At 33.9% G+C, this 20,579-nt stretch overlaps 1 protein-coding gene across 3 annotated transcripts; it reads right to left on the reverse strand.

Moving 5' to 3' along the window:
- Positions 1–6,405: 6,405 nt before the first annotated feature.
- On the reverse strand, positions 6,406–13,087 carry LOC145635891 (protein FAR-RED IMPAIRED RESPONSE 1-like). 3 transcript variants are annotated; one of them, XM_081687262.1, is made up of 4 exons: positions 12,737–13,087; positions 8,603–9,666; positions 7,121–7,189; positions 6,406–7,010 (listed from the first exon to the last, which is right to left on the reverse strand). In XM_081687262.1, the coding sequence occupies exons 2-4, from the start codon at positions 8,714–8,716 to the stop codon at positions 6,717–6,719; spliced, it is 477 nt and encodes a 158-aa protein (XP_081543388.1). In that variant the 5' UTR covers positions 8,717–9,666; positions 12,737–13,087; the 3' UTR covers positions 6,406–6,716. The 3 variants fall into 3 exon arrangements, with proteins under 3 accessions (XP_081543388.1, XP_081543389.1, XP_081543386.1); XM_081687263.1 differs by lacking the exon at positions 8,603–9,666; XM_081687260.1 differs by lacking the exons at positions 6,406–7,010; positions 7,121–7,189; positions 8,603–9,666 and adding an exon at positions 9,794–12,132.
- Positions 13,088–20,579: the final 7,492 nt, after the last annotated feature.

Genomic DNA, 20,579 nt, shown 5'->3' on the forward strand with positions numbered 1-20,579 from the left:
TTTGAAGTGTGCCTACGTTAAAGCATGTGTGAATATGCTTGGCACTCATAGGAAGTGGGAATTGACATATACGGTAAGGGACACGATTAGGGATAAGGAAAGTAGGGAGCCGCCAACAAGTTTTTAAGGAACTTGTAAACCGTTCACGGATCATAAAAGGCAACCACGATAAAGGGACAACGAAGGCAACAACGATTGACCCGTGAAGGTTACACCCCATTCATAATCCATGAGATTACTAACTCCATATGGTTCGGAACCACGAAAGGAGGATCAGGGATGATGGTACGAAGTGAGTCATGGAGTCACATTCGCTCGTATTGGCCTCTACTCGATTCTTATAGTGAAAAGTGATTCCTGCGATCTCAAAGGCATACAAACAAAATATTCAATTTGCTCCAAACTATTATTAGGCTAAATTGGTTTAATATTAATGCAACATATAATTCTAAAATATTGTGATCACTTGATTAAACAACAAGATTAAAAAGGATCCTAAACCGGTTGTCCAAATTATCTTATTAGGCGTGATTTTCAATTACATATTCCCTTTAACATGCAATATGGTGATCATAAAAAATATAATAGAATAAACATTAATATTGGAAGCAATTTAACAATAAATTTTTATTCAAATCAAATAATAATAATAACCCTAATCATGATACTAGCAATAAGAATAAAAATAAGAGTAATTAAGTGATTAATTACTCACATTCCGCGTTTCCTTGAATTGCTACATCATGAATAAACTGTTAGTAACTTCAATAAAAATATAAATCAAATAGAAATTAAATTCAATTAAAAGTAGAGTTGATTTGGTCCAAACCCTCAGTTAATTCTACCTTTTCACGCCTTGGTTTAAGGACGGAACCTCGGTTCAAGTATGGACTCCTTGGAGTGCTTAAGGGAAGTGTTATGAAAGAATAGGGAGGCTAGTGTTTAGGCTAAAGAGGGAGAAGAGAATAAACTTGTGATCAATCTTGTTGATCATTGGAAAACGGGTGATATGACCTCTATTTATAGGGAAAAAAAGGGTCGAAGAATCAAGAAAAGATCGAGTTCGAATCGGATTAAAACTCTTGCGATAGACAGCAGTTTTTACGGTTTTTGTTTTTATCATATCTTTTGATCCATAAATCGGAATAAGATGAATAAGATATCGTTGGAAATATCTTGAAGTTTAATTTCTAACCCAATTGGAATCAGATTAAAATATTTTGTAGAATAAAAGATATGGCCGAAATAGTGAGACGGTATCAGTTTTTGATAGAGTTTGACATTTTATTCATATCTTTTCCGTTATAGCTCGGAATTGATATTATAATATATCATTGGAAATATAATTTCAAGGGCTATCCAACCATATAAAATTTGGATAAAAACTATGAGGAAAGAAAATAATATCTGTCTATCTTTGAATGTCTTTCAATTCGGATAGAAATAGGTTTTTCAAAAAGAAAAGTTTTATTCAATTTCAAACTCTTTAATCTTATCTTTTCAAAACGGATAATTAAGATCTTTTAGAAACTTATAGAAGCTTCTAATTAATCCTAATTGGTTTAGGAATTGGATTAAATAATTTGGACCCTCCACATGATCATTGAGTCGTAGGTAAGGTGGGCTTAGGTTCGGTTTGGGCTCAGTTTAATATTTTGGCCATAACTTATTCGTTATAACTCGGATTTGGGCTTATAATATATCGTTGGAAAGATCTTTTAAAGCCTCATCCAACTATTTAATCATTGGACCCAGATTATGGACCAAAATAAACTGAAATAAACGTTTTTATAAAAAGGACACGAAATGAATGATTTTAAAGGACACGAAATGAATTATTTTGGGTTTAAAGGCACGAAAAGAGGAAAATAAGTTATGGTTTGGGGAAATGGGTTAGAAGTTGGGTTGGTTTATGAAATGGAAATATGGGTTTAAGCACTCCAAGAATAAATACTCAACCCGACCAATAATGGCGGTGAAAGGTGTTCATCATCGGGTTTGGTTTTGGGGAGACATTTTTAGGTGTCTACAGTACCTTTTATTATAATAGAGCATAGAGGTTATCAATTACATTATAATAGAGCATACCATCTGACCATAGATGATACCTTATTTTACCATCAAAATTACCAACTCACAGTAAGTGACTACAAGATTGACCATCATGTGAATTCCTTTTGATAAACTTAATAAGTGGAGCCTACTATCTTGACCTTACATTGGGTACCTTAATTATACCGCCCATATCATCGTGTGAATTCGTTGTTTTAAATTTATTAAGCGGAGTGACCATAGATGGTACGCTAATTATACCATCCATGACAGATTTGTCTTTAGGTCGTACTGATAGTTAACACCCTCATAGGTGTAGTTGGTGTTCAGTTGACAAAAAATGGTCCTTTTTTGGTCCTAAATAAGGGTGTGTTGGGTTTTATTTATAGTGTGGTGCACTTTCCGGGTCTTAATTGCTTTGCCTTTTGATGCGTTAGTGTTGCATTTATTGCAAATTAATGGTGTATAAATAAGAGGTGAAGGAGGTTGTAAACGTCAACCTATTACAGTGAAGTTGTTTCTCCAAATTTTGAAATTGCAAATTTACCAAATATTATTTGTAGTAAATTAAAATCATCTCAATTATCCCCTCCTACACAAATTCCATATCATCCACATTATGTTATGTATCTGAAGCATCTAGAAACTTGTGAGGCTGAGTTTGATATCAACAACACGTTATATTACAAGAAGTACGATGATATTGAAGTTGGTGCTGCGATAGGGGAAGTTGAGTTATGGGTATCTTTGTTCCTTTCTGCGGTTTATTAGGAGTCTTTCCTCGGAAGGTTAATGCTCATACCATCAAGTGAGAAAATCTTCCCTAGTCACTTACCTTTGTTGTGAGATTCGTATGGCATGCATAGGGGTTGGTGGGATTATCTTTAGTGGGAATTAAAAAACTTGGAACACGGGTTGATTCCTGAAAATTTATTACCCATTTTTATCCAAAACCACAATACCAATTTGATAACCTGCCTATATATGTCGTACGAACAAAGACATCTCCGGTGTTTATTGGTTCTTTCACCGATTCTATTCATGTCATGGAATTGGCCACCGTGGTCGTGGTGTTGCATGTCCAAATCTATTTTTCATATTTCACAAAACACAACTGTGTTTCCATGTCCACAAAATTAGGGCCTCTCCCATTTCTCCGCACTTTATCTCAGCTCCGATCATACCGAAAGGTAAAAAAATTGTGTGCTGGAATGCTAGAGGAATGAACCGTCAGTGTTTTGTCCGACATTTCTACGAACTTTACCAACGTCACTAACCTTCCATATTGGTAGTTACGGAGAGCCGTAACAGGTATGAGGATCTGCTACTAATTAGACTAGCCCTCCCTATGAATTATGAATTGGAGGTGTTTGGTCCCATAGCTTCACCGGGCGATGTCGTTGTGCTTTGGTGCAAAGGTGAAGTTCACCCTATGGCCCATCCACTCAAATACCCCGATGTACCTGGGATAGTTCATCAAGTTGTTAATCTTTCGTTCCACGTATGTTTCATAATTATATATATGCAGTAAAATTTCGTTGTTGTTTGTTGATCTTATCGAAATTGTGTATTATACTTAGAACGGTGATGGTGCTTTTGCAGGGACCTCATGGTGCATCACCTACTTGTAAGAGATCTCTTAAAAAACTTTTAGGCTACCCGGTTAAGAGGAAGAAGATTGCAAAAAATATCTAACACCACCAATACATCGTAGTCTAATATTAGTTCTTCAATGCTAACACCATTAAGAATGTAGGTGGCACCATCCTGATGCATAGTTGTATTGTTTTTTATTTGTAAGGTTTTTAAATACTGTTGGTTAGCTTGTGTATGGTACCATCCTGATGCATGATGGTATAGTAGTTTTGTTAAAATTAGTTCTTCAATGCTAATACCATTCAGAATGTAGTTGGTACCATCCTGATGCATGATTCTATTGTTGTTGATTTGAAAGGTTTTTAAATATTGTTGGTTAGCTTGTGTATGGTACCATCTTGATGCATGATGGTATACTAGTTATGTTAAAATTAGTGCAGTCGTGTTTTGGATAATATATCAAGGTGATTTTAACAGCCAATAATGAAGTGAGTAAAATGTTAATAAGTGAAATACAATATTATTCTTGGAACAATGCAACAGCCTTGGTATAATGCAAGATGATCATCCGGATATTTATATATAAAGAGTCTCATAATTTAATTAATTATCATACACGACCTAGTACGTAAATTAAAAATACAATGACAGACACCGCGATCATCTTTTTTATCACCCGGACACCGACATTGACTTCAGAAATAGTACCAACCATCTTATCCATACCCAACCATACTAGCTTTGGCAGAACCATATTGTCTGGTCAAATTATGCCCTCCTCTTCAACCCACTTGAAGAAAGAGCAGTGGTGGCACTTGTAGTATAAACGTCCAGGGTTAGTCGAGGTGTCTGATATACGAATTTCAACTAAAATGGACTCGCAATTGGGACAACTAATCATCTCAACCCACAACACGGGTGTCTAATTTGGCAGACGAGTAGTAGGAGCCCTAAACCCAGTACTTCCCGACGATATCCTAGACAATTTATCGGTTGGAGGGAGAGGATCTCCCCGAAGTATTTGATGAGTCAAATACATCAGTTACCTCGTTCACCACAATGAATGCAATGCTGTAACTTTTAGCGATTTGTTTGAATTTCCTCGCTACAACAACTAACATCCGGTGACGTTGTAAATAACCTTTTGATGTGTTGTCATGTTCATGCCGGAATAAATGTGCTATAGCATCAAGCATGACAACCCTGGTGTGCCTACATCCTTCGTGAGACTTCAACATCATTTGCTCTACTTAGTTCAACACTAAAAGAATTTGTTGAGGATTGTCTATTTTTTTACTTGTACCAAACTAAGTGGATTTTCATCAATAACGCGATTTTCTAATAAATGAGTACTTATCTGGCTAAGCCTGTTGACTGGAAACACGGGACACACTTGTATGTAAATAGAGGATCCATATAACCCACCATCTTCTGACAGCAACGTACAAGTTAATAGCAACTGCAAACATATTTGTGTTTTACCCACCCCACTTTCACCATAAATTTCAGTTACCTCAATGGTGCGTACACCACCATCTAAGAGCAAGTCTAATCTTTCACACTTGGTCTTACATTTTTGAATCATTTTCGTCAGTTTAGTTTTTGATGAAAAACCACCTGTAATCACTTGGTCTTATATATATATATATATATATATATATATATATATATATATATATATATATATATATATATATATATATATATATATATATATATATATATATATATATATATATATATATATATGTATATATATATGTGTGTGTGTGTGTGTATATATACATATATGTATATATATAAATATGTATATGTATATGTATATGTACATATATGTATATATATATATTACCCACTAAAAAATTTTATCAAAAAAAACTACCCCATAAATTTAAAAAGTTAGAGTAGCACTACCCATTTGCATTTTTCGGCGAGAATGTCTGGCGCATGGTCCTACTTTTTCAATTTTTCTTTGAAAAGATACGATGCAATGACAAATTGGACCTTAATTCATAACCCTGAGATAACCAATTTGAATTAAAAGCAACAAATTCAACCAATTTCAAATTATCCCCAATTTCTAAGAACCCTAATTTTTCTAATCGTTACACCCTAACATCAAAATTGATAATTAATGGGTTAAAAGAGAAGAATTACCTATGAATTGCATACCCTACTTATTTTCACTTCTTCAATTAGGAATTTTCAGAAGAAAAATTGAAAAAGTGGGCCCCACATGCCGGACTTTCTCGCCGGAAAATGCAAATGGGTAGTGCTACTCTAACTTTTTAAATTTAAGGGGTATTTTTTTTGATAAAATTTTTAAGTGGGTAGTTGTTTCCAAATACCCCTATTTAGCATGTAGTTCCTGACATTTTTTCCTATGTATATATATATATATATATATATATATATATATATAATTGAGATCATGTGAGAACCAAGGTGAATAATAGGAACTAAGAACCAATCTCAACCATAGATCGCACTCAATCTGATGACTCACGTTTCACCCGCATTCATTAATGGCATTTTCGTAATTATGCTGTTTTTGCAACTTTTTTTCAGTTTATAAACTTTTAAGGCAATTTCATTTACTTTATGACTAATTTGATTTACTTTACTAACTTTTTATTTACTTTTTAGAAATGAAACCGAGAATCAGTTTGTAACATTCAAATATTACAAAAATGCCATTAATGACACGGGAAGCATGTGAGCCGTCAGTATTACAAAAAAATCCAAACACAACTCGCTATTCCTTGGATGGTATGATTTACATCCTGATTGGTTTTCATTTTGACCAGAGATATACAGAATCTATCCCTTGGATGGTATGTTTAACTGTTTTGTTGCATACCTTCTAAGGGATGAATGGTATCTAATGCCCACCATGAGTATGTATGTTACATACCCTCCTGACCAACTTTTGTACTGAACCCATACCAAAGCTTGATAACCAGATCAGACCATTACAAGGGATTCTATTAGTTTAAAATAGTAACAATGTTACACTAAATATTTACTGATTCATAACTTCAGAACAAACATGGTGAGTAAGTCGAAAATCAAGTATTATTTAATGACAAATTGGGATGAGGATTACGCAAATGCTGATTTTGCATATGAGGATGCGTATTATGTTGTATGCTCGTGTTGGGCACATATGATGGGTTGATAAAATGGCTAGCATCAAACTGCACTTGACCGTACGCATTGTTGGTGGTGAAGTAACCAACTGCCTCACTATGCTGGCTCATATGAATCCTACCAACTAGCATCCTCCTGTTAAACGATGGGGAAGGGTCACTCCCACTTCCGGTGAACACTAACGGGTCACCACCATAATATCCTTTGTTGACCTATATATATACAACAAATGTGAATATTCAGTATCTCAAACACCAACACTTAAAGACTCAAAATGACACTTTAGACATAAAACTCCATTGAACTCCAATATTTGAAGTACCTGACTATTGAGAAACATATCCCTAATATGATGGTGCTGAGGAGCAGGTACTACATTTGGGAAAGCAACCTGCACATATATAATTACTTAACCATTATTCCATTACTAAATAATAAAGGGAAATTCTCTTTGGTAACACTGTGAATTTTAATTATCTCAGTGGTAGATTGAAAAAATTCTTATTATCCTTGGTAAACTTTAATTAGTTATAATTTCTCAATGGTGAACTTTATGAAATTGTAAACTTAACCCAAGTTAACTAAATGAACTTATAAGCTTAACCTTAATTAACTAAAGACTTAATGACTAATCTAACCTTAATCCTGAATTCTAGCTTTCCCCAAAAGACTACAACTGAAAAAATTACTACCAACAACCAGAACCACCGCCTTGCAACCATAGCCGGCACCTAGCCGCCATCACCATCACCTCCAGAACCACCGCCCCACTGTCGACACCTCCACCAACAACAAACCCAACTTCACCGGCCACCCAAATTACCCTAAACCCACTCGAAAAAACCCATCCTCCCTGAAAACCACCTCACCAAAAACCTATCCTCCTCGCCGGCCATCGCAGCCCCTCCCCCTCCCTCGCCAACCGTCCCAGCCCTTCCCCCTCCCTCACCATGTGTCGTTCGCTGCCGTAATCTCATCAGAAAAAAAAAAATTAACAACAACTCTTCATTTCCCGAAGTTTCTATGGCGGCGACCATCGACGATCCTTTTTTCTTCATAGGATCACTAATTTCTGCAATTTTCACCCTAATTTCTCCAAATTCGATTGCAAGAATTTTATTTCAATTTTTTAGGTTTGATTTTATGATTTTTGTAGAGTAATTTACCCCAAATTCAACCCTAAGTAAAACACAATGGAAATAACAATAATTTGAAGGAGGAATAATTGCATAAATTAGGATGAAAATTGCAGAAATTAGATAGGATCTCTAATTTGAGTCGAAATTCATCATATATGGAAGGATATTGAGGATTTAAGGGATTGTTTAGGGGTGGGGTGATGGTTCAAGGGGAAGGAGAAACGCAAAACGAGTGAGGGAGGCCAGCGCTCCGGCGAGGTAGGGCTGGGCGCAGGCATCGGCGTGGGGGGGGGGGAGGTGGGGGCGGGGATAGGTGGCTGAACGGTGGTGATTTGGTTGGAGGATGAAAGAGAGGAGGATGAAGATGATGAGGTAAAGTTTGAGTGAGGGCATTTTGGAAATTCGAGTGTATTAAGTGAGGACATTTTAGGAATTTTAATTTTTTTATTTCAAGAAAATGTTAACCATAGTTAAGATTTTTCTAAATTATTTCATTAAGTTCACCATTGAGAAATTACAAGTAATAAAAGTTTACCAAGGATAATAAGAATTTTTTCAATCTACCACTTAGAAAATTAAAAACTACAGTGTTACCAAAGAGAATTTCCCTTATTAAAAACAAAATGTTGCTTGATAAATCAAACACTTAAATCAGAAAACCTTACTTGTTGTTGCATGAACTCAGCTGGATGTTGGGTATTCCCATGACCATATTCTATTTCATTGTCATGTCCCTTACCCTTTTTCTTCTTACCCCCTGTCTTCGCAACCTTAGCCATGGCCTTTCCGCTGGGGATACATATCGTGTTGCTCGAGGTCTACCCTTCTTATTATTACCCCGAGGTTCAGGATCTTTCATACATGTAGAAGTATTTGGTATATCCGCGAAACCTACAACACTACCTTTATTAACTAAGCTTGGGGTTTCCGGAGTTGGAGGAACATGTTTCAGAGGCTCCAGTTCCTTCGGTTCGTCAGAGGCTCCAGTTCCTCCAGTTCGTCACTAAGCCTTTCTTCCCCTCCCGAACCTTGGCCTGACCCCTTAGCCAGCACATGTAATTCATCTACTTTTATGCTCATAAGCTGAATCAAGTCCATTACCACTTCTACAGCTTCATCCGATGCATAAGCATGCAGTACAATAGATTCAAGGGCTAACATAAACTTATCATATCTTCGAACCTCTTCTATTTTTGATGCGTCATGATACGCAACTTTAACAAGCGTATGTTTCCTACTAATATCCTTTCTCCACCTATCTACAACGTACATGGATGGAACTTCAGTAACTCCACTCATGTCTAACACCTTTATTATATGCCTGCAAATAATTCCCATGACATTCAAAATGTCAACAGTCACAGTTTGCCTCTTTTCTTTCTATATTATACATAACAGTGTATTCCTTCAACCGACCTTTGAGGGGAGTCTCTTTCTTTTTTTTTTCTTGCAGTAAATCCACACACGATATGAAAACACAAACTCCAACTTATCATGTGACACTGACTTCTTTGACACAAGTGTTAGATATGCTACACGGTTACAGTGGTTTTGTACTTCCACAAACTTTGCATCCGTATTCAACTTCTGAAATTTACGTTCTAACGAAAATTCCGATATTAGAGGCCTAACGAAACGTGCACATTTAGCATCAGCTGCCTGCTCATCATTAGCTTGGCTTTCCATCGCCTTACAGTAATTAGGAGCAAACTCACATAGCCGGGTGTGCCTATTAATATAACCATAAAAAACTGTTTATGCTCTCAACACGTTGAGTAGTCTGCATTCCTGCCCAAAATACACCTTTAACATATGCGGGGATCCACATCTCTCACTCATCGTATAGACCTACCCACAACAATAATAATTCACCTTTACCATTAATGAATCAAAGCACACCAGCTTTAAAACCAGAAAAACAGCAGGGCAGGGGAAGGGGACAGACCAACATAAAAAGTAAAAAACCAAGATCAATGTGGACCCCATCAACCAACACAAAGCCAACCTATCAAACATGGTTTTTAAAATAAATAATTCAAGCAATCTAAATACGTCTGCTAAATTCAAGCAATCCACATCACCATTAATCTTGGTTTTGTTTTATACAAAATGACCCTAAAGTAAAGGACAATATGTACACCATAGAAATATGACAACGTTATCTATAAATGCTTCTGCTAAATTCAAGCAATCTAAATACTCAGTCAACAACAGTGCATAATTCAGAAAAATGGTAGGATTTCAGAATGTCTAATCATTTCAAAACCCGAAATAAATTTATTCCTATCGTAGCAGCAAAAGATATGAATTTAAGGAGTATAACTTATTCATCATACTGACCTTCCAGCCACTCATAGCAGTCATACTTAGACCTGGTTATTAGGCGGGTCGGGTCAGGGTCGGTGCGGGTTGGTTGCGGGTTAGGGTCAAAGAGGGTCACATTTTATAGGGTCAATATAGAGTCGGGACAATGCGGGTCGTGGGTCAATAATGGGCGAGCCTACAAAATATCAATTAAAATAAATATTGGACAAAGTCATTATTAAATACATATGAATACAAATTAATCTATATAATTATTTTTACATTATGTATTTTCTTTATCAACTAAATTGGAAAAACATGTTGGCCCTATATTGACCCTACCCAATAAGGGCCCTGTCCATTAATAGCCATGTCCATTAAAAGCCCTATAAGCTTGGCCTTGACCCTATTATCATTGAGCTACCCTGTCCAATAACCACCTCTAGTCATACTGTTCTAGCTTGAACTTATTGACCACTTCCCACCAAGATTCAACAAATTCATCTGGTGTAATGCTGTTGTAGATCACATGCTGCAATGCATCTTTTACATCTTGGTAATTTGACAGAGCACCCAATTTCGTACCAAAATTCTTCATGATGTGCCACATACACCACCTATGGCGTGTTTCCAACATTGGGAATACGACTCTTATTGTCTTCCTCATCGCGGCATCTTGATATGTCATGATAGCTGCCGGGGGCTTTCCCCTCATGCAAGAAAGCCATGTCTTGAATAGCCACTCAAACGTCTTAGCATTCTCATATGATACCAAAGCATAGCCTAATAGGATTGTCTGACCATGGTGGTTGACACCAACAAAGTTTGAGAAGGGAAGTTCGTATTGGTTAGTAAAGTAAGTGGAGTCAAAGCAGACAACATCTCCAAAATACTGATATGCCTCCCTGCTCCTAGCATCAACCCACATGATGTCTTTCAATCGGCCCTTGTCATCAATCCGATGCATGTGGAAAATTTTTTGATTATCGACAGTCATTCTATAAAAATACTCAAGCATAGCCGAGGCATCACCATTTTTTAACTTCAATCTCCTCTTCCTATTAACCAAATTATGAATATCTTTCTTCGTAAAACCAACATTGTCCACTCCGTGTCTTTGGCCCGCCATGTTGTTGAAAATCTTGCTAACCGAGGCACCATATGCATGGTCAGTTTCAATCCTATGCTGCAAATGCTTCGTAATATTTTGCTTTCGGTACATTGTAATGTGCCTTGATAGCTCAGGATTCACACTGTGATTATGCTCATTCACAACTTTCTTAATCTGCCAACTCCCATCATTGTTACCTTGCCCATACAACATCACCGGACAATCACATTTTTTACTCTTCCTCTTCTTCGATGGCTCATCATATACCACAACCCTCTTCCCATTAACCCTCTTCTCGTATGTTGTAATTACGTAACACTTGCACTTCCAAACATAAGTGATAAATGCCGCTTTGTTGTAAAAATCATTCTTTCTCCCACCTATACACACAACCCCAAATCCCTCTTGCTCTCCATATCTACGATAGTAATGATTCATGTCGTCCCATGTACTAAACTCCATTCCTACTTTTGGATGAGGTACTACAGTTTCCCCTATACACCTACCTGATCCTGAACTGTATCAATCTCCACAATCATTATTCAACTCTCCACCATCCCCGGGAAAGCTACATTCAACAGGGCCATTATTCATATGGGGAATGCTACAATCAGCAGGGTCTTTATTCAAATCAAAAATCTCCCCAACATCAACATCAATATTCAGATCTTCATTCAAATCAAACTGAAAACTATCATCACTATCTGAAGAGCTATTTGAACTGCAGTTAACATATGTGCTCCCCTCCATAACATGGTTCTACTTCTCTACATTACAATCCTACCCAAACAATCCAAATATTAATCAAAACTAACTCTTATCACATTATAATTAAGTACACAGCAACAATCTTCTCACATTTTAATAGTACACAGCAACAACACAACAAGATTAAGACACTACCAAAACAGAATTCAGACAACTGCAAGATGATTTACTTGTAATCAAATCAATCTATCCCTACCAGTAGGGGGCCACAACCTTTAATCTATTTCAAATTTCACCAAAACAACACAGGAGATGAGATGTTCATATCAATTTCCCAAAACAAAACAAAAACTATCACACATAACAAAACAAGTTCCTCTAATTCAATAATTTAGTTCAATTGAAACAAATCCTTAAAGATTAACAAACGAACACAACAGTATATAACTTAAACATGCAGTTCCATCTCTGTTCAATTGAAACAAGTTCATATCATCTTAATTAAAAACAGAACCACATATAACTTAACTCTAATTAAATTTGAGCTTTCCCAAAGAAATAGAATTTTTAATAAGTCATGCAAAGCTATAATTCATGTCTATTAGCCACTACCAACAATTCAGTTCAACTAACATCATTTAATATACCAATTTAGGAAATCAAAAGAAAAACTTACCTCAATCAACTCCACTTCTTTGTTCGAAAAGTTATCATAATTCATTTCGCCTACCGCTAAGCTACTTCAACTCAGAGATTAATTGATGATATCTGACTCAAATTGCGTTAATTAATTTCTCACAAAACTAGGTTTTCACACAAATACTAGATTGAACTCTTGCAAAGATTGCTCCAGTCGGTCCTTCAAAAAGAAATGGAGGGGAATCCATTATTAGTTTTTCGCACGAAATTGGGAGAGGATGGAAAATTTTGGGGGATTTCGATCTCGCCATGGTTTTTGGGGAAAAAAATTTGAGGATGGAATATGTCGTACAGAGGAAAAAGTAAAGGTCCCTTACCTGTTGTACTGTTCTTTTCTTTCTTTCATTTATTTTGTTTGTATTATGCTTTTTCATTTTATGCCTTTTTTTTTTTTTTTTTTTTGGTAGAGACCAACTTGGTCTCAAGTAGGTAGAGACCAAGAAATTTCCTATTGAAAATTGAAAATTTGGAATACCTGATTAAATTAGTTGATTTGGCTGCTTTTTTATTTTGAAAGAATGATTTGGCTAATTAAGTGTATATGTTGGGTTGTTTATTGGCTTATGGAGTTGTGACTGATAACCGGTCAAAAACTTGGACCAGACCCGTTTTTGATTTTTTTTTTTAATAACAATAATAAATACATTATGAAAAGAAAAAAAATTAGAGAAAATGAATGTTTAATACAATTTTTTGAACACCCAATAATACTGAGTACTAAGATACGGGTTCGGTTGAAGGCCAATCATATCATATCATATCATCTATAAATATTACTAAAGTAGAAACCACTGACATCATATTATCCATGTGACAGCTTTATATGAAAAATTTTCCCGCCTAAATAAAATCTGACGTCATTATATTTTTTTTGGTTTCAAATTTCAAATTTAATTTCTCCTCCTCTCAAATTATCTATACTCTTTAATTTATTTAATTTTCTTCTATCACGAACTATTGGTATCTAATACATCTTTCCCTTATGTTTCATCGAACAAAATACTTTGATGTATATAGTTTTGCTATTTTCCTTTATATATTTCAAGTTTAAAATCATTTTTTATTTGCTTAATTAAAATCGTATAGTAAAAATCTAACTTTTTTGTACTCCGTATTTGCTTAAATTTTCGTATATGATTGTTCTTCTTCAAAATTAATTTTATAAAATTAGCATTTACAACTAATGGTTATGTCTCAATAATTTTTCTAATACGTAGGAATACATAAAATATATACTCTGTATTTCAAAGAAATCTGTGCATCATACGGGACTAATTAGTATAACTAATATATAAAGCTAAACTTTTAGCCAGGTCACAAGACAATGACATTTGGCGTTCCAACTTCTTGCCAAGTGTCGCGCCATATAGGATAGTATTAGATAGATTTCAAAGGATAAAAAAAATTATTTTAAATTAGCAAAATAACTTGCGTGGACCTGGTCTACAATAATATTATTGTGGACCCGAGATTTATACACACTTAACGAATTGACATTATATTGAACATAGTGACCCTTATTTTTAACATAGTAACCTTTATTAAAACTTGTATAACGTTTTAATATAACGTTTCTTTCAAAAAAAAAAAAACTTGTATAACGTTTAATATTATGTGAACTTGAATACGAAGTTATGACCCTAATTTTAACATAGTGGCTTTTATTTTTCATATTGACCAATATATAAAATATTTCATTACAAAAAAGTAACCTCTTATAGCCTATATATTACAATAATGACTTTTAATTCAACATAGAGACCTTATTTTTATTATAGTGGCTTTTTTTTTTATTAATAAAACAACCATAGTTTCTCTAAAATTAGTGGTCCACAATAAATTAGTGTGAACCAGGTTCATTTAAGAATTTGTGTTAAATTATAATTCTATTTTAAATCAAATTTAGATAGAATTTTAGGATAAAATTGTTAGTTTAGAGTTTTACATTCGATCAAATATCAATATTTCAGAGGTACAAATTGAATTAAAATTTTATTCAAAAAAAATTATCATATAAATTTATTTTTTATATCATAATATTTTTTGGAGCGAAGGAAGTAATTCAAAACGTAAAACATTCATTTATAATATATACTAATAGGTTAAAATAATATACTTCGTAATCTAATATAATTTTATTACTATATACAAACCTCTCAATCAGAGTCGGGTTATGAGTCATATCAGATCGGGGTACTTCAGGTTATGGGCCAAGAAATGTTCAACCCTTGCCCAAAGTTTTGGATTCAGGTCAACCTAGGCCAAAGGGCTTTGAACAATTTTTTTTTAATGTATTTAATCGAACATTTTCACCAATATTGTTATTAGTCATTACATACCTACTAGATAATAAATCGGAATAAAACACATCAATTTCTAACAAACTTTGTATCAATGATATATTTTAAAATTTGACATATAGATTAAAAATTTATCTTAAAATCTAATAAACAACCCGGACATCGCACAAGGCACATAACTAGTAACTAATATATAAGAAAAGGTTTGGAAAATTTGTCAAAAATAACACGACCTTTCACCGGTCTTCTCAAAATGAAACGACCTTTGTATTATCTCAAAATAATATGACCTTTGACACATATCTTCCATAAATAGAACAAAAAACAGGTAACTTGTTTTACTGGTTACATTTGACACGTGTTTTGTTGTAATTCGTTAAGATTTTTTTTTAAAATTAATGATTTTCTTCTTCGTGATCCCCTCCCTACCTCTACCTCCATCTCCACCACACACTCCCCGAAAACCACCCCAACCCAGCCAGCCACATCGGAAACAACCCCGGCCCACTCCCTAAGTCTGCCCCCTCCCACCTTATACTCAAAACAAACCCACATACATATCCTCATCCATCACCTTGAAACCACCGCTAGACCACCGTATCTATTCCTAAAGTCATGAATTTGCCGCTCCACCCTTGAAACCCAATAAACACCCTAACCTATGGGAAAAGAGAGTAAAGAGAGCTTGCGTGAAGGAGAGGGAGGTGAATAGGTGATAGCATCTGATCAAAATGTGGTAGGGAGGGGCGACGAAATCGAGAACAAGGTAGGAATTGGGGGCCGAATCTGGAGACAAGGATGGGGGGGGGGGGTACGGAATCTGGGATGGGAATTAAAGGGCGCCAGAAAAGGGATCAAAGGGAGATCTGGAGTCGATGGGGTTGGGATAGGAAGACGCCGGCGAAAAGAGGGGGATGGGCAGTTGAGGAGGAGGGGCTGTAAAACCGGTGAGCTCACTGGGGGGTTTTCTTTTTATTAATAAAGTTTTTTTTATGTTTAAAGTTTTTTAATTTTTTTAGTTTTAAGGTTTTTTATTAAAAAATGAAAGTAATATAAAAATTGACCAATGATACTTTGACACGTGTCATAGGTAACCTATTAAATAGGTTACCAACCGGTCACGTTTCATTTATGGAAGATATGTGTCAAATGTCGTGTTATATTGAGATAATCCAAAGGTCGTTTTATTTTGGGAAGACCAGTGAAAGGTCGTGTTAATTTTCCGAAAAGGTTTTGTGTAGAACAAACTCATGTGAGACCGGGCTCAACAACAAAAAGGCACGGGTTTGAGAAACCCGATCAAAGCCCGCACAACAATATTGTCTTATTCTTGATAAAAAGTATCTTATTCCTGACTAAAATAGTCTTATTCTTGACTAAAATTATCTTATTCCAGACTAAGATAATCTTATTCCTAACTAAATTTTTTTAATTCCTGACAAATATTAAACCAATTTTAATATTAGTCTAATACTGGCAATACTAATATAATACCTGACAATAAACATTTAATACCAAACAATAAGAATCAAATGTCAAACAATAAACATCTAATACCGGACATTATTTTCTCCTTCACCACTGACCTTCTTCTTCTTCCATAGCTACAATATTTTTCTCTCCTCATAACATCGATGGAAACCCTTCCAAATTGGGATTTTCCACATTAAGGTCCCGTTTGGAAAAAGTAGCGGTAGCAGGTAGCTTCTAGCGGTCAAGTAACGGGTAACTATTAAGGTAACGAGTAGCAGTCAATTAGTAATAGGTAGAGGTTAGCTGTCAAAGTAACAGTTGATAGTATGAGTGTTTGATAAAAGTAGCGGTTGCAATACTAAAATATATCAAAATTCATATAAATATTGTTTAAAAAGTAATAAAAATATGTCAAACGCTACCCGCTAGTTCTAAACGCTACTATTTATAACGTTCGAGAAAAGCTACCTAAACGCTACCTCTATCGCTAATCACTACTAGAATCGCTACTTTGCCAAACACTCTTAAATTTTTTCTACTAATGTTTTGACTGGTCAAAATGATAATCGCTACCTCAAACGCTACTACCAAACATGGCCTAAATCAAACAAAGTATCTCCGCCATACTTACCGCTGCAAATCGCTACCTCCAACTGTAGTGTTACCGCCAAAACCACCACCATTTTCTCTCTCCGATGTACTTACCGCTGCTAATCAAACCCCCGAAACCCATCTTCATGTCTTCTCCGCCAGGAAATGCCGCCAAAGAAACCCAGAACAAAGAAGACGGTGGAAGTGGTGGTCAAGGAAGGCGGTGGAAGTGGGTAACGCGGTGATGATGGTTGGATTTGGATTTTAGTGAGAGTTGGTGAATGAATGGTGTTGTGAGTGTTGGCGGCGGACTCACGGTGAGTCCGTCTCACCCAAAACTTTACCAATATGTAAAGCTAAACTTCTAGCCAGGCCATAAGACAATGACACTTAGCGTTTTAACTTTTGGCCAAGTGTTGCAGCACATTGGCGACATATAAAGATTGGTTAAGAATTTTATTTTAAATATAATTTGGATAGAATTTTAGGGTAAAATTGTTAGTTTGGAGTTTTATTTATAATAAAATACCAATATTTCATATGTACAAATTAATTTATAACTTTATTCAAAATAATGGTAGAATATAATTCTCAATAATTATCATATTAATTTGTTTTTTTTATATAGGTAGTATCATAATTTTTTTTCACAACGTGGAATGCTAAACGTCGCCCTCGAATCTCCAACTAACGCCCACATTTATAGTCTAAACTACATTCTTACCCTTGTTATTAAGAAATCAAATTTACCTCAATTTACCACTTTCACCGTTTACAATAATAGCAACAAAACTAACACAATAAGAACAACTACAGTATAGTAATAAGAAGTAACAATAACAATTTATCAATTATAATACCACCACCACCAATAATAGCAAAAATAATAAAAACAACAATAATAGCAAGAACAACAATAGCAACAAAACAAAGAACGATGTGCATATTTTAGATGATGTGGGCTCGTATTAAGATGTAAATGCCAATTTCCAATAACTGATTCTTTGAATGTGGATAGGAAAGTGCCAATTTCAAGTAAGATGTTGTGCTTCTTTAATTTACAAATTCATTTCGCATCTCATATCACAAGAATTTTACGCAAATACAAAATCAAAATAGATAGTACATTCTCAAGTGTAATGCATGGTTCCTACACCCAAGTGTACCGAGCAAGGTACACCCGTAAAGTACATAGTACTTACACATAAAGAACACAATGATTTTAAATCTTTGAGATGGAATGTAAAGAACAAATAATTAGAGTGAAAAGAACATCCCATTTAAAGGTAAAGAACATGACAATTTTTTAGCATAGATTTTAAATAAGTAAAAGATAATTACTATTTATCTTTTTAGTTCACATCTTATGGTAAATCTTTTTAAGAAAATCAGTTTTTGATAATATATCCTCGACGAGATTTTGTTTTTTCTTAAACATAAGCCAAGATGTAATTTTCAAATTTTAAAATTTAAAATTACATTTTCAAAATTTTTTCATGCTAGTCAAAATTTAAATAATGTTCTTTTCACTACGTGAAAAAATGAATTTGGCACCGGTTCATTATTATTATTATTTTTCTTATATTCATTTTAAATTTGGTATGTCCATGCGTATAACTTGTAATGTTCTTTGTATAATTTAACAATGTTCTTTTTCCATATATACATTATTATATCATATAATGATCTTTTTGAATCTTCTAATAAATTATTTTAACTATCCATGTCCTTTGATGATAAGTTTAATGTACTTGTTGTTCATTACACGATAGTATCATGTTCTTTATCATTAACATGGAGGTTCTTTCTTAATATTATGGATGATGTTTAAATCTAAATGTACATCATTGTCCCAAAAACTTCTTATTAACCTTCATAATCCTGATCACAAAAAAGAAATAAAAACATAATTATTAGATATTCTAAATTAATATTTTAAAAAATGTAAATTATTCTAAGAACATAGAAGAAACACGTATACGTTGTTTCAAAAAAAAAATAAAAAAAAAAGTATAAAGAACATATTTCGTGTAATTAAAACCTAAAAAATATACTATCAAGTAAAAAGAACATACTTCATATAATTAAAACCTAAAAAACATTTATAATCTATATGTACCTTAAAAAACATAATTGGTAATGTAAGGAACATTTGGTTCAAACTCAAAGAACATATATTAATCTGACTCAAAAGTACATATTTTATTACTTTTTAAAAGATAAATATGATATGGATCAAACAAATAAAAGAACATTCATTATAGTTTGAAGAACATCATCTTAGACCTTAATAACACAAATTTAGAAGAAAAAAAAAATGCAAATACTAAATATTATTGAAAGCTAGATACTAATATAATCAATTGAAGAATATTTCGTACTTATCCTAATATAAAATGTACATAATATTATAAAAGGATGATCATATAATCATATACAATGTACATGGCCTTTTATAAAAAGTACATCACCTAATTGAAATATTATGCAATTAATATAATATAATTTTTACTAATAACATCAATCTAATAGTCTAAATAATTACAAATGTAATCGACAAAATTATAAATCAAATAATATCAACATTCATTATTGCAGTGACAAATTAAAATTATTAATAATTTTACAATGAATTTTGAATCAAATTGTCAAAGAACATTAAATAATGCAATAAAGAAACATCATCTTCATCCTCTAAATTGAATGTCATAATTAAAGAAAAAATTACAGGAATCCAGATTAATTATTCATCATCACATTTCATATCAATATTGTTTGTAAATGATATAAACAACATTGATTTAAATTAAATATGTAAATATATCATAAATTACCTTCTTCTTTTGATTCAAATTCAACGAATTCACCATCATCATCAAAATAATCTTCATTATGATCATCCGATGCAAATCACCGATCGGAATCATGACGAAATTCATCCTTTTCCACCATTGTTGTTGTTAACCTTAAGCTTCTCTCTCTAAAATTTGAATTTCTCTCTCTAAAAAATTTCCCTCTGTTATGAAAACTCATACACGAATAAATGTGGAATGAATAACAGAATGCTTTTTTTTTTTTGTTGCAAAAGAATAACAGAATCCTATAATTAAGCAAGCAAAATCTTTTTTTTTTTTATTTTTTATTTTTTTTTTGTTTGTAAATTATACGTGGAACTAATGCTGTACATTTCATCATGGTGTACCATGCTTGGTACACTTGGGTGTACTTTAAAATTTTCAAAGATTATCCGGGTTAGAGATTATTTTCCAACCTAGTTTAGCTAAAAAGGCGTAGTTAACCGCCTCAGTTTTACGAAGACCTAAGCCACCATAATCTTTAGGTTGACAGATATTATCCCATGAGATCATAGGTATAGCTGATCCATTTGGCGATTGTTTCCAGAAAAATTTTCTATTAATTTGATCAAGAGAATTAGTAAAAGTTTTCGGTAGGCGA

Source organism: Chenopodium album, chromosome 6 (assembly GCF_948465745.1).
Source record: "Chenopodium album chromosome 6, dcCheAlbu1.1, whole genome shotgun sequence".
Taxonomy (NCBI): domain Eukaryota; kingdom Viridiplantae; phylum Streptophyta; class Magnoliopsida; order Caryophyllales; family Amaranthaceae; genus Chenopodium; species Chenopodium album.

Coding starts and splice junctions, on each gene's coding strand:
- LOC145635891 (XM_081687260.1), bottom strand. CDS start 11,814: ATGGAGTTTAGTACATGGGACGACATGAATCATTACTATCGTAGATAT.